At 40.7% G+C, this 16330-nt stretch overlaps 1 protein-coding gene across 5 annotated transcripts in view; it reads right to left on the reverse strand.

The window, feature by feature from the left end:
• The window catches only part of LOC122399922 (sodium/potassium/calcium exchanger Nckx30C), a 95496-nt gene that overhangs the window by 22215 nt on the left and 56951 nt on the right, over nt 1-16330 (reverse strand). For all 5 annotated transcript variants that reach the window (XM_043401005.1, XM_043401004.1, XM_043401003.1 and 2 more), the window contains one exon: nt 4420-4688. In XM_043401005.1, coding sequence (XP_043256940.1) covers nt 4420-4688 — 269 coding nt within the window. The remainder of the gene's footprint in view (nt 1-4419; nt 4689-16330) is intronic.

The raw sequence follows: 16330 nt of genomic DNA on the forward strand, positions 1-16330 counted from the left end.
TGGTAAAGGTTTGATAAATTTGTTTGGGAGTTTGTGAACCTCTCCTGAGTCACACCAGATTTTTTAACGCCATTTTTTTAGGGGTTTTTCAATTATTTTCAACGTTAACCTAGAAAATGTTAACATTTTTCTACACGTCTTATTAGGGTATTTATTTTCAGCCATCATGGTGGTAATCCAGGTGATCTAGTTGAAAAAAGTCGTTTCCGAATGTTTGGAGCCTTGAAACTCCGTCCGCCAAGCTCAGAGATCGAAATCCGTAATGATGGCGGCGCTAGACATTTCAATGGGTCGTTTCAGGCTGTTTTTTAATGGTTATTTTTTAGTTTGTTTCATTGGAAGACTACCTCGAGCCTGGATCCAACGTACAGATCGATGTTTCTTTGGTATTCTGGCTTGGTGGTAGCCATGTAGCGTATTATTTATCGTGATACCTGCATTGCTAGATATTCTAACCTTTTGCGGTCCAACTGCGCCTCCCTGGCACCGACAATGTCTGCTGTTGTGGTCCTATCATGCCTCGGAGGCGCGTCGTAGTTTAGATTAACGTTATCTGGAGGTTAGGGTAATTGCACAGTAGTATTACTTCTGACGAAATACTGTGTCGCTTCTACGAGCTCCACGCAAGGCTTTCCACCATTTTTATTTGAAATTTTAAGTCTAAAAATTACCACCATTCCTCTGACAATTTTAATACATATTAAAATAATTTTTATAGCATCCATAATACTTCTGTTGACTCCCAGGCATCCGATCCTTTCAAGATGGCAGTTTTGTGCCAGTAATTAAAAAATGGCTCCTCAAAGACGAGGTCTATGCAAGACTTTCCACCATTTTTATATGAAACTTTAAGTCTAAAAATTACCACCATTCCTCTGACAATTTTAATATATATTAAAATAATTTTTATAGCATCCATAATACTTCTGTTGACTCTCAAGCATCTAATTTTTCCAAGATGGCAGTTTTGTGCCAGTACATACGACTTCTTGAACCCGGTAGTTAAAAAATGGCTCCTCAAAGATTCACAATATACTATACCCACATTAAAATAATTTTTATAGCATCCATAATACTTCTGTTGACTCTCAGGCATTTCAAGATGGCGGTTTTGTGCCAGTACATACAACTTTCTGGCCTCGGTAATTAAAAAATGGTTCCTCAAAGACGAGGTCCCAGGCTTTCCACCATTTTTATATGAAATTTTATGTCTAAAAATTACCACCATTCCTCTGACAATTTTAATACATATTAAAATAATTTTTATAGCATCCATAATACTTCTGTTGACTCCCAGGCATCCGATCCTTTCAAGATGGCAGTTTTGTGCCAGTAATTAAAAAATGGCTCCTCAAAGACGAGGTCCATGCAAGGCTTTCCACCATTTTTATATGAAATTTTAAGTCTAAAAATTACCACCATTCCTACGACAATTTTAATATATATTAAAATAATTTTTATAGCATCCATAATACTTCTGTTGACTCTCAAGCATCTAATTTTTCCAAGATGGCAGTTTTGTGCCAGTACATACGACTTCTTGAACCCGGTAGTTAAAAAATGGCTCCTCAAAGATTCACAATATACTCTACCCACATTAAAATAATTTTTATAGCATCCATAATACTTCTGTTGACTCTCAGGCATTTCAAGATGGCGGTTTTGTGCCAGTACATACAACTTTCTGGCCTCGGTAATTAAAAAATGGCTCCTCAAAGACCTATAATCCATTCCTCCAAGTAAATAGTTGCACTATCCTCTGCTAGATTTTCATTTCAACTTGAATCTCTTATAGAGAACGGATGGAGGATCGTCGTGAAGGGCGCCAAGGTCCCTAAGCGTGGCCCTGAAATAGACGACAAAGGGTTAAGGGTAAGCATCGGTGGAATCAATATTGTTTGACGTAACCGACATTCGATGACCTTGAATGACCTTTCCCTGGCCGCGGGGGGAGGCGACGTCGCCAGGAATCGAAGTCACAGAGATCCCTTATCGCGTTCTAACCTCGCGGAGGTGATTGCGTTTGCGCAATCTACGCCACACACACACACAGAGACACAGTGAAACCCGAAAGGTGCATAGTGTTCTTTGAACCATTACGCCGTGTCGACACTCGTCTGGTTATCCGTAAGCAGTACTCTAAGCGCGTTTCTACTTGACCTTTCGCAGCTGAAAAGCTCTAACTCCGCGGGAGTTCCCCGGGCAGTGTTCGCTCGGGGCGTCTGATTAGAGGCCTTCAGAGATTTATCAGCCAGAAACGTGGAACACTTGGACGTTACACTTCCTTTCAGACTCTACTCGACCGTAGTAAATAAAAGGAACATAGCAGAAAGATAAATTCTGTAGATTCTTCCATCTTCGAGGCAATTACAAGCATTGCAAGTCAATTTATGCACCAACTATATTAAAATAACGAATCAAATTAAGAATTTCGTGATCAAGATGGCTAATGGTTAACGAGTGCGGTGAAAGTTACTTTTTATAAAATAAATATCGTCGGAGAAGCTTCGTAAACAGGACTGGGGAATTCGATCGTGTCAGACTTTAAAAAAACTATTAATAGGACAGAGCGAAATGTCGTTTGTTAATTTTGTTATCCACAGTTTCCATAAAGGGTGGATCGTGACTGGGTAGGGCCGAGGGCACAAAAACAATAAAACAAAAAGTTCACATAAACATGTTCCCCGTTTCACCTTGTTCCCGAGTTATAGCCATTTTTGTGCTCCAGTAATATGCAGTTGGTTACCTTCGCAGGAAGTGCTCGAAATAGCCACCTTTGACCCATATACATGCGAACTTCGTGTCACGGAGTTTCTCAATCTTTCGAATATTCCGGGCATTTCGTCGAATCAACTAATCTGCTCCCCCCCTCCCCCCGAGTGTCACCGAAAATAAAAATCCAACGAACCCTCGAGCGAAGAGCAAATCTTAATCTCAATGTGAATTGATCTGTTCACCATTTCCACTTCGATCGACTCGATCTGAGGTTTGTGCATTGCAAACGCAACCCTAATTGACGACACAAACGAGGAAATGTTAAATTTCTCTGGAGAGATAGGACAATTTTAATATTCCCTCGAATGGCATTACAAAAATTGAATTTAAGTAGACAGTTCTGTCAGAATTAATTCTTGTAGCGAAGTGAAATTGTATTGAATACAGAGCAGTGCCACTCAGAAATAAATAAACGAATAAATTTAAAACAAATATTCGACTGGATTAGATTTCTTATGGTAGCCAACTCGTCGAATAATAGTCAAGAAACATTTCAGTGTTGAATGATTGTTTTCTGGAGACCTCCAAATCTGAGTAGTCTGAACAATGCTTGATATTTCTACTTACGTTGATGGAGAAGGTGGTATTCGTTCGTTAGAAACTTGTAATTAATTGGGGAATTGTGAGAGGCAGGATATATAGTCCATTATGGACGTTGGAGACCTCCGAAACGTGAGTGGTCCGACCAATGCTTGATATTTCTACTTAGACTGATGGAAAAGTGAGATTTATTTCTTTAAAAATTGTTGTAATTGAGTGCAGAAGATTGTAAGAGCTACGAAATATTGGTAATAACACTCCGTTATGGATATTTAAGACCTTCAAATTTAAGTAGTCTGACCAATGCTCGATATTACTACTTGTATTTATGTTAAAGGGGGATTTATTTATTTCTATCTGTTGTAATTAATCAGGGAGACTGTGAGAGCTATAAGAAATGAGTAATATTACCCCATTATGTACATTTAAGGCACCCAAACGTGAGAAGTCTGACCAATGCTTGATATTACTACTTGCTTCGATATTAAAGTGGGATTTATTTATTTTTATCTGTTGTAATTAATCAGTATGTGCAAGATCTACTAAAAATGAGTAACTCCACTCCATTATGTATGTTTAATCCATAAAGTTTGGATGTAAGGATCACCTAAAACGTGAGTAGTCTGACCAATGCTTGATATTACTACTTGTATTTATGTTAAAGGGGGATTTATTTATTTCTATCTGTTGTAATTAATCAGGGAGACTGTGAGAGCTATAAGAAATGAGTAATATTACCCCATTATGTACATTTAAGGCACCCAAACGTGAGAAGTCTGACCAATGCTTGATATTACTACTTGCTTCGATATTAAAGTGGGATTTATTTATTTTTATCTGTTGTAATTAATCAGTACGTGCAAGATCTACTAAAAATGAGTAACTCCACTCCATTATGAATTTCTAAGGTCTTCAAAGGTGAGAAGTCTGACCAGTGCTAGATATTTCTACTTGCATTAAGACTAAAGGGGGATTTATCTGAGGTTTGGATGATTGTTTTCTGGAGAGAATGGGAGGCCGGGAGTACCAATAGGACCGCAATAATGGGGGATGACGAATGTGTGGAGGGGGGTGAAGAAGGCATTCGTCGTATTTGGAAATTACCGATTCGAGGCCGGCGTCGAGACCAGCGGCTATGCCACCGTTGGGAAGTTCTTGGATGCCGGCGGTGGTGCCAGCGGTGGTCGTCGTCGTGGTGGTGGTCGTTGTGCCCTGTGAACCCTGCTGCAGCTGCAGAGTGGTCTCTTTCGATGCTGCACCGGAGTATTGGGCGGCGGTCGACGTCGCGGCGCCGTTGTGCGGCCTGGTGGCGTCCAACAGCGCCTTCAGCGAGGCTATCGCGTGCAGCTGCGTCGCTTTCTCGTCCACTTTGCCTGAACAGTATCAGAGTTTGCGGGTTAATGAGATCGAGTTACCAACTACCATCCTCGATACGCTACACTACCTACTCCTACCCCTCGATCGACCTCGATCGAGGCGTCCTGGGCGTTCAGGTCTCCGGGGCCATTACTATCACAACTTCTGCCACCCTCTCGACTCGAATCACACCTTTCTTGCATTTGATAATGTCACTTTTCACTCCCAAGTTACTCCAAACAACTCTGCTTATCGAATCTAGAGTTCTGAACTTAACGCTATTGCTCTCTTTGCTTGGAGCGAACAAATTTTCCTATAAAAATTCTTACAAAAATATTCAGAAAACAAATCTATACTATCTCGTGGCCTTACAAAGAACAAATTTACAAGGGATTGAATAAACGATTCCAGAGACCTTCGAAGCCCAGGACGACTAACTACGGACTACGAGCGTCAGAGGGCGGACTCGAGGAGGCCTCGAAATCGCAAAGATCGTCCCGATCGCGTCCCTCGGTCGAGCGACAGAGGACGCTGGGAAGCTGTAAATGCGCAAGACCGGCCGTCGTTCCATTAAAACATGCATCCAAGATCGGGCCAAAGCTGCGACTGCGAAATAATTATGAGCGAGAGTCGTCCAACGCCAAAAGCCTCCATCGCGCGTTCTAGATTCTACGCCGCGGCCGATTGCCTCGAACCAGGTTACGTAACGATTACCATTTCATCGGGTCCCGTTTTTTTAACCGATTTCTACTAACTACCACCTCACCCACACCTTCAAACCGTCTTCGGTGTCGTTTAACGCTTCTCGAAACTTTCGGGCGCTTTCCGCGGAAAGTTTCGAGATGCTCGGAGTGACTTTCGCAGCCTGTTTCGGTCGGTCGACGTTTCCGGGGCGACGGGAACTTTCGTTGTCTTAAATAATACAGTTCCCCCCCTTTGGTAACTGGTACGAATGGAAATACGGTTATTCCGGGGGAGAATATGAATCGAAAGCGTGGAGCAAAGTTATCCCGTCCTGGGGACCACCCCTCCCCGGTTTCCGGATTACGGTCCGACAGGGCTGACCAACGCTTGATATTTCTACTTAGGTTGATGGAGAAGGTGGTACTCGTTCGTTAGAAACTTGTAATTAATTGGGGAATTGTAAGAGGCAGGAAATCTAGTCCGTTATGGACGTTGGAGACCTCCAACACGTGAGTGGTCCGACCAATGCTTGATATTTCTACTTAGACTGATGGTAAAGTGAGATTTATTCCTTTGAAATTGTTGTAATTGAGTGTAGGAGATTGCAAGAGATACGAAATATGGGTAATAATACTTCATTATGGATATTTAAGACCTCCGAATTTGAGTAGTCTGACCAATTCTCGATATTACTACTTGTATTTATGTTAAAGGGAGATTTATTTATTATTATCTGTTGTAATTAATCAGGGAGACTGTGAAAGCTATAAGAAATGAGTAATATTACCCCATTATGTACATTTAAGGCACTCAAACGTGAGAAGTCTGGCCAATGCTTGATATTACTACTTGCTTCGATATTAAAGTGAGATTTATTTATTTTTATCTGTTGTAATTAATCAGTACGTGTAAGATCTATCAAGAATGAGTAATTCCACTCAATTATGTATGTTTAATCCATAAAGTTTGGATGTAAATAGCTCCAAAACGTGACTAGTCTGACTATTGCTCGATATTTCTACTTACACCACAGTTGATGCCAGTAATTATTTATTTTGACCGATTCTAACTAATAGTGAGCCCCCATTTATGAATTCTATACATAAGAAATTGATAATTACCATAAAATAAGTAAGTCCCGACCACATTTGGTGTTTAATGTTTACAGTGTGTGTCAGATCCCATCTTTTGAACGTCACCGGTGATATATCGTGCGTAATGCTCGCTCTCCGGAAGCTCTGCGACAACGGTGTCAACAAACGATCCATTTACGAGGAACGGATGAGACTTCGGAGCCGTTTATCGGCCGCGTAACAGGTTTAACTATTGCGATCGGCGGCCAATTGGATCACCAGAGTCGAATGTCGCATTATGCGCGTACAGATCGCCGAGCAAATCTTGTTTTAGAAAATTACGGCAAGCCGATTAGCCCCGACAGGCCTGGATCCCCTCAGTCGATGTCGGGAATGTTCTCCACGTTGTAAGAATCCATATATGTATACAATTTGTTTCCTACTAAAATGTACCAATAAAATCAATCGAAACTAACCCACGAGGTATGTTCTCTTTCGAATTCACCAACCTTTTCAGAGGTAAATAATCACCCGTGCAACCATCGAAGTCTCCGTTAAGCAATTTTTTTCCATCCTCCTGTGGAACAAAGTTACGGCCTCGTTACTAAAATCACCCCCCGTTCGTTTCAACGGACCAACCAATAATTTTAACGAATCCCCGCGACCGTTGTTTACCGTCCTCGCGGCTGGAAAGGCGAATAAAGTTTGCTCACCGTAAAAATAAAGAGAGCGGCGTAACCGCGGCTCCAATTTTTCACCCGGGCGAGAAAATGCACGCCTATTTATGCGTCCGGCGTTTCCTGACGAGGCGTGCGGCCTCAAGAGCCGTTGCTATCTCCGCAAATACCGAGTCCACAGGTAACTACACCGCCCCTCCCCCCCCCCTCCCGCCCTCCGGCGGGAACTAATTTCGCGTCGGTGATTTTCTTTCCCCCTTCCGGAGATGGCCTTAATTAATAGCGGATAGAGGGAAGCGAATCCGAGCCCGTGAATCAACCGAGATTTCCGTTTCGTTATCGTTACCAGCGGTAATTTTCAAGAAAATTCACCCCCCAACCCACCGGAGGCGTCTCAACCGCCGCCATCTTGGAGAACGAAACCGGGAAACTGGAGCCTCCGCTTTGACCACTCCTTTTACAATTATTTTAATTCAAACATTTCCAATCGTCTCCCCCTTTCTGTTATGGTTATTAAATTTCGGTATTTTTTATTTATGAATTATGCAATCGTTCTGAAATGAAGATTAAAAATAGAGGGTAGGTATGTAGAACTGGCGTTCGAATGTTTACGCAATGTTGGATTTAGAAATGTTGCGTGGAGGAACAGTTGGAGGGTGTTGAGTCTTCTTTTTAAGTAGAAATATCAACCATTGGTCGGACAGAGGTCTTCCAAATTAATGCAGAGGCAATTTTATTTGGTAATATTATTATTTGACCCTTGGAATTTAGAAATATTCAATTTAGGAACAGTTGGGACGAGTTGTACTGTGTTTATTAAATTCTGATATTTTTTTTATTTATAAATATAGTACTAATTCTGAAATGAAGAATAAAAATAGATGAACCTATGTAGAACTAATATTTGAATGTTTATGCAATGTTGGATTTTAGAAATATTCTGTGGAGAAACAGTTGGAGAGTGTTCGATCATCTTTTTAAGTAGAAATATCAACCATTTGTCAGACAGAGGTCTTCAAAATTAATACAGAGCCAATTTTATCAGCTAATATTACTATTTGCGCCTTGGAATTATGCAGAATTGAGTCGAGGAACAGTTGGGAATAGTGGGGAAGTGTTGGAGCTTCTTTTTAAGTAGAAATATCAATCACTAGTCAGCCAAGATCTTCAAAATTAACAAAGAATCAATTTTATTCACTAATAATATTATTTGCCTCTTAAAGTTTAAAAATATTCAATGGAAAAGCAATTTAGGAAGTGTTAATCTTGTTTTTAAGTAGAAATATCAATGATTGGTCGGCCAAAGTCTTCAAAATTAATACAGAGCCAATTTTATCAGCTAATATTACTATTTGCGCCTTGGAATTATGCAGAATTGAGTCGAGGAACAGTTGGGAATAGCGGGGAAGTGTTGGATCTTCTTTTTAAGTAGAAATATCAACCACTAGTCAGCCAAGATCATCAAAATTAATACAGGATCAATTTTATTAACTAATAATATTATTTGCCTCTTAGAGTTTAGAAATATTCAATGGAAAAGCAATTTAGGAAGTGTTAATCTTGTTTTTAAGTAGAAATATCAATGATTGGTCTGCCAAAGTCTTCAAAATTAATACAGAGCCAATTTTATTAGCAAATATTATTACTTGCCCTCTGAAATTTATAAATATTCAATCAAGGAACAATTGAAAGGAGTTCTACTATGTCTATTAAATTCTAATATTTCTTATTTAGAAATAAAATAATCATTCTGATATAAAGAATAAAAATAAGGCATTTATCTTGAATTTGACGTGGCAGGTACGAAAGGGAAAGGGTGATGATCTGGCTCGATAACGTCGTTGCTCCCGTACAGAAATGACTATCATTCTCTCCCTAATCGAACGGAATTACTTTTTGCTTCGTTCGGATCCCAGCAAATGGGAAACAACGAAACGCCGCGAACGCAACGCTAAAGTCGCGTGAGGTCGCTGGAAGTCGTAAATCAAGCCCGGCTATAGCATCCGAATGAGCGTCGTAATGACGTTGATCGAATGACGTACAACTACGATTATTAATTCACGACCTTGAATAACCTTGAACGTTCTCCAACAGCTATTTAGCGAATCTCGTCGAATTCGACCAGCCGGTCGTGCGCTAAGGGCAAACGAACGAGCTATCTCGTTAAAAGAGAACTCCGTTCTAAGAACCGATCCACAGCGAAACTTTCTCCACGACTTTTGTATCGGCTGTTTTCGTAAAAGGGGCCATCATTAGCAAACTTTACCGTATCAGAAAACAAAGATCCTCGACACTAAAATGTTGTTCGATTGTCCCCGCTGTGTGTGTGTGTGTGTGTGTGTGCGGTGGGGTGACAGAACAAGTTCAGACACTATACATTAAAATCTAGATATTTTCTACCATTTTGATCTGGGGGCCTCCCACGATTGGTTACAGTAATTTGCAAGTAAGAAGTACCTCGAGCAAATCAACGAAAAGATTTCTGTAACGTGTAGGCAGTGATCTTCCACGAGCATTATTAATTCAAGAGACGCGTGGAGAAAGGAGGCACCCGGGACAGAAACGCGGCATCGTTTGAATAAGTAATGAGAATTACCCGTATTTCAAAGGGAAACGCGTAACCGCTGTGCAAATTACCATTATCGTGTTCCGAAAGGGACAAATATTTTCTCACCACGCCGACCAACTTCCGACGCTTTGCCCCCCCCCCGGCGCATCTTTTCCAGGGTGGATTCAACCTTGGAGAACTGCCATGGCGGGTAAGACACTCGAAATTCGCTGGTAACCGCGACTCGACTCAACTTCCCACCGATCCTCTACTTATTCCCGCGATAGTAGGTCAAAGAGGGGGACTCGACGAGGCGGGAAAGAATGGCGAGAAGAACACTGAAACTCCGCGGGGACGCGATACGCAAGTATTCGTCTAGCCGGAGGCCACCTCGTTTCCTATTTATCTCGTTTCGCGTCCGTGTGTCTCCGCGTTATATATATATATATATTTTTTTAATATACACGGTGTCTCGTTACGCGAACGAACGACCAACTTGAACAACGACGCCGGATGGGGGACAAAAACCTTGGAAAAACGATGCAAAAACTACTGCCCTCTCTCCTCGGTTGCAGCCATATTTCTGTGCCCGTGCTTTTAATTCTCTATGTCTTTTATTTGAATGACAAAAGCTGGATCGAACCACCATTATTTCTTTCAAAATTACTTCCTTTTAATAATATTCACGATATTATGGAAAGCTTCGCCGCGAAATGGATTTGAAATTTTCTAAATCGGAAGTGAAATTTTGTGTATAATTGGTATTCCAGCGTTTGTTTAACGGCGGGGATATGTAGAAGTAATATTTCCATATTTATAGAATGTTCGATTTACAAATATTCGGTGGAGGAACAGTTAGGTCTTTGTTTTACGTAGAAATATCAACCATTGGTCAGGCTGGGTGTTCCAAATTAAAGTGGCCAATTGTATTCATGAATATTATTATCGTTTGATTCTTAAAATTTAGAAATATTCAGTGAAGTAACAGTTGGAAACAACTAAATCTCCTTTTTAAGTAGAAATATCAACCATTGGTCAGGCAGGGTCTTCCAAATTAATGTAACCAATTGTATTCATGAATATTATTATTGTTCGATCCTTAGAATTGAGAAATATTCAGTGGAGGACCACTTGGAAAGTGTTGGGGCATCTTTTTAAGTAGAAATATCAACCATTGGTCGGACGAGGTCTTCGAAATTAATGTAGAGTCAATTTTACTGGTTAATATTATTGTTGATCCCTTGGAATTGAGAAGTATTCAATTTAGGAACAGTTGGGAAGTGTTGGAGCGTCTTTTTAATTAGAAATATCAACCTATGGTCAGACTAGGTCTTCCAAATTAATATAGGTAACTTTATTCATTAATAATATTATTATTTGCCCGTTGGAATTTAGATATATTCAGTCGAGGAACAGTTGGGAAGTGTTAAGTCTCCTTTTTAAGTAGAAATATCAACCTCAGGTCAAATTAGGTCTCCCAAATTAATATACCCAACTACATTCGGTAATAATATTATTATTTGCCCCTTAGAATTTAGAAATATTCAATCTGGGAACAGTTAGATACACCTATACCTCTTTTTTAAGTAGAAATATCAACCATTAGTCAGACAGGGCATGCCAAGTTAATACAACCAAGTTTATTAACTAATAATATTATTATTTATCCCTTAGAATTTAGAAATATTCAATTTAGGAACAGTTGGGAAGCGATGAGTCTCCTTTTTAAGTAGAAATATCAACCTCAGGTCAGACTAGGTCTCCCAAATTAATATACCCAACTACATTCGGTAATAATATTATTATTTGCCCCTTAGAATTTAGAAATATTCAATCTAGGAACAGTTAGATACACCTATACCTCTTTTTTAAGTAGAAATATCAACCCCTGGTCGGGCAAGGCCTCCCAAGTTAATACAGCGAATTTCATTGGCTCTTATTATCATTATCCGAACGAAACAGCGAGAAACTAATTTTCTCCGGGCGGAAATTCTCGGTCGGCGAACTGTAAAGGGCGTTCCGGCCCCCTCGAACCGGCCATTAGTAAACCGAAACCGTAAAAAAGTAGTACACGTGTAATATTTTCTAACCGCGGAGTTTACCGCGGCCCTGAATAGGGAAAGATCTCGCCCGGGGGATGTTCCCTTGTTAAAGTACGCTAGGGGCACATGCATTAAGAACTTCGTTAATGAGCGGTTCGTGCGGGACTCGCGGTCAATCTTTCCGCGAAAATGGACGCGTGAAATATTGCAACGTCCCCCCGGAGGGGGGTGGTGGTGATCCACGCGTCTCTTCGCCCTTTTACGCGTGCAGGTAAAGAAAATGGCGGTCCATAGAGGAAGAGTAAGACCGTAATTCGGGCGATTAGCCGCGACCAATCGCGGGCCCGCGTTCCTATAACGCGCCAGGTCAAAGAGAAAAGAACCCCCCCCCACACACACACACGTTGTGAGTGGCCTTCGTTCTCGAAGCACGGGAAAACGAGGCGAGAAAAGAAAGGCGAAGAGCCGAGGGCGAGAAGTCGGACCGCGATGAAAGTATCGACCCTCGAGCCGCCTCGAGCGAGATAGAAACGCGTAAAGAGAGTCCTCTCGCGGGGGGGAGGGGGCGAGGGGGACGAGGGACGAGAGAAAGGAAACGGGCCACCGAGGCGGGCGTGTTAAGCCGTTAAGCTTCGGTAATTTTTACTCTTTGTTGTTTGTTTCCTGCTCTCGCCGCGAAAGGAACGTCTATTTAATTACTAACGGAACCTCGACGCCGTTCGCTGTCCGTGACCCGTATACGGGCCACAGCCGCACGCTTTTGGATACGGTGTCGCGGGACCGGACAGTGAACGGGTTGACCAAGGTCCCAAGAATGGCCAACCGTTGTTTTCGACAAGTTCGCTTTGTTTCTTGGCTATTGAAAACTACCCACAATTCGCCATCTTGTTTTTAGAGCTAAATATTTCAGTTTTCGTGCTTTGAGGGGGGAGACTAATGTAAAATGGTACAAGGTGGAGCGATATTTTACGATTTTTTTACTTTATAAGGGTTCGATGAATCTTTTTGGAATATTCTATGTGTATTTATTAACATTTCAAGACGATGCAGCTAATTTTATTATTGTTTGTCCCTTGGAATTGAGAAATATTCACTCTGGAAGCAGTTGGGACTAGTTGGATTGTCTTTTTAAGTAGAAATATCAACCATTGGTCAGACAAGGTCTTCAAAATTAATACAAAGCCAATTTTACTCGCTAATAATATTATGTGCCCCTTACAGTTTAGAAATATTCAATGCTAGAGCAATTCGAGAAGTGTTAACCTTCTTTTTAAGTAGAAATATCAACCATTGGTCAGGCATGGTCTCCCAAAATGAATAGAACCAACTTTATTCGCTGATATTAGACTGCACGGCAATCAACGTCGTCGAAAAACCATTTATTATCTCCTCGAAAACTCGATAAAACGTACCGAGGAATGAAAATATTCCTACCTCGAGACTGTGAGGAATATAAAATGATTTTGAATTGGTACGAGGGGGGGGGGAACCGGAGACAATTAATTTGGCGATCGAGGAGGATCGCGGGAGCGAAATGGGAACGACAGTGTGGCGTTATTCGACGACGTGAATTTCGAAGGAAGAAACGAAAGAGGCTCGAGCGGATCAAGTGGAATAAGCCCCGTGCAGGTCGGCCCAAGTGTCACCCATTAACCTACAAAGCCCGATCGGGCTCTGTTTATTCGGCGGGCATGCTCCGGTTTTGCGAACGATTAAAACGAGCCGCGTCGGTGTCCTTCGGAATCGGAGTTGTTAAGGGAGGAACGGGAGAGAGCTTTTCAGCCGCGACGAGCAACCTGAGGCTGGAAAGAAAACACGCACTCGCGGAACGATGGAAACAGGCCACCTTAACGTCGTCCATCTTTCAACCGGGAACCGAGGATCGATTCGGTGATATATTTACTTCCGAACTCCCCTCGACGCTCGCTTATTGTATTTAAAAAAAATTAGAACGCGGCTTTAAAACGCGTCGAAATGAAATTTGGAAAAATATTTAATATTTCAGATAATATAGGTTAATATTTAAGCTTTCGTTTCTGTGAGATATTTGAATATCTTTTATCTATGTTATATTAATTGCAAAATATCTTTTACTTCCAAAAATCAAAAAATAATTCCAAAAAATATGCATTAATATTTGAGCTTCTGATTTTAGCGAGAAATTTTTATATTTTCTGTCTATTTTGTATTGATTACAAAATATAATTTACTTCCAAAAGTTAGTCAAATATGCCACAGAATAAAATAACGTGCATTAATAATTAAGCTTCTGATTTTAGTGAGAAATTTTTATATTTTCTATTCGTTACATTAATTAAAAAAATATAATTTAAGGATCCTCGAGAGGTCTAAAAGCTCTCCTAGAATTGTATTATATCATTTTACTAAGTTTTACACGCAAAAATAATTGTTTCCACCCCGAATAAACGAACAATAATATTTAATAGAAATCGTTGACGAATCGAGGTATTTTAATAATTGTTAATTCGTGGGATTTCTCGCATGTTGCAGTGGAGTTTTCCCTCCTGTATAGTGGGCAAAGGACATCGGGCGGGGCGATCGTTAGGAACGTAGATATAGATCGACGCGTCCTTCGCGCGGTCGTAAAAACCGCCTCGTTAATAGAGCAAATATTTTTGTGTCGGGGAGGGGGGGCGATAGGTCGCGACGAAAGGTTAGGAAAGACGAGTAAAACCCCGCTAGGCGGGGGTGGTTTTTACGAACTCGAGCAATCCCGTGTTCGGGGGGTGGGAGGACAATTTCATCCCGGGGGCCGAGCAACAATTTCATTTCGCTCTTTATTTTCCGCGCGAGGATACCCGTGTAACACGGTTACACGTCGAGGGGTGATGAAAGTTGCCTGGAAATACGAAATATTTCCCAGGCGATGCTTCGTTGAACGCGCAATCGTCGAAACGGGAGCGGGAAATGGCGCTCCTGGGTCACCGCGGACCCGGGTTAAATTCGTATCAGGGATAATGGAGTTCCCAGCATCTTCCGACGGTCGTTTAGCGAATTATCCGAGAGATTGAGCCTCGACTTCGAGTGTCGTTTCAACCGTTTCTCATTCCCGGACCACTCGGGGAAACGAACTATCGCGACTGCAATTACCTCTCGTTACGAATATTCAAATTGGAGGGGAAAAAAGCAACTTTCCCGGGCGACCCAATTCTTCAGAGGTTTCAGAATGTTTGTTCGAACAGGTTCGAAGTTTCGGTACTTTTACATCCAAGTCTTTTGGAGTTTATATTTCACTATTTTATATAAAAAAAATTGAGTAAAATATGAGATTTAAGTATCTTTTGCATGGACAAACTTCTTCAAACAGCTTCAAACCAAAATTGCAAGACTTATATTGGACTGTTTCCTATCAGAGTTTTCAATTATGAAACTATTCCTACTATAAGATTAAAATGCCTCTTATGTAGACAAACTTGGACAAACTTCATCAAACCAAAATTGGAAGACTTATATTTCACTATTTTATATAAAAAAAATTGAGTAAAATATGAGATTTAAGTAACTTTTGCATGGACAAACTTCTTCAAACACCTTCAAACAAAAATTGCAAGACTTATATTGCACTGTTTCCTATCAGAGTTTTCAATTAAGAAACTATTCCTACTATAAGATTAAAATAGCTTTTGTATAGACAAACTTCTTCAAACAAAAATTGGAAGACTTATATTTCACTATTTCATATAAAAAATCTGAGCAAAATATGAGATTTAAGTATCTTTTGCACTGATAAACTTCTTCAAACAAAAATTACAAGATACATTTCACCATTTCCTATCAAGAAGCTACTCTTAATGCAAGATTAAAGTAACTTTTTCATAAACAAATAGGATCAAACTACTTCAAACTTCTTGAAACAAAAATTACAAAATATATTTCACCATTTCCTATCAAGATTCTGCTTCTAATGTAAGATTAATGTAACTTTTGCATAGAGAAACTAGTTCAAACTTGTTCAAACAAGTACAAGAAGCAGATAAACTTCTTCAAACTTGTTCAAACAAAAATTACAAGATATATTTTACCATTTCCTATCAAGAAACTGCTTCCAATGTAAGATTAAAGTACCTTTTGCACAGACAAATAGGGCCAAACATCTTCAAACAAGTACAAGAAGCAGATAAACTTCTTCAAACTTGTTCAAACAAAAATTACAAGATATATTTCGCTATTTCCTGTCAAGAAACTACTCCCAACGCAAGATTAAAGTACCTTTTGTATAGACAAACCAGTTCAAACTTGTTGAAACAAGTACAAGAAATGTGTCCACTGTTACTTTAATTCCTACGATGGAATTTGTCGTTTGCTCGTTTTCTGTGTGTATTTTCTGGCGTTCCTGTGTACTTTTTCCGTATAATATTGTTGGTTGTTCGGTCGGGGAAGCGCGTGAAACTGGTCGACGAGGACACAATGGCGCGGAACCCGCCTCGGGGAAGGCGCGGATGAAACGTAACGGGCGGCCACGGGGGTCGAAAAATAGCGCAACATCGAGTGTCGGGGACGGGTGGATCGATATCGTTCGACCCGAGCCCTTTTCGGTGGTGTCGGATTCCCGCGAGGGGTCTTGCGTGTAAACGATTAGACGCGGGTGCCAGGTAATTCCAATGCAAAAGCCGC

The sequence above is a fragment of the Colletes gigas genome, unplaced genomic scaffold (genome assembly GCF_013123115.1).
Source record: "Colletes gigas isolate AHSC1104 unplaced genomic scaffold, ASM1312311v1 Colletes_gigas_Sc00015, whole genome shotgun sequence".
NCBI lineage: Eukaryota > Metazoa > Arthropoda > Insecta > Hymenoptera > Colletidae > Colletes > Colletes gigas.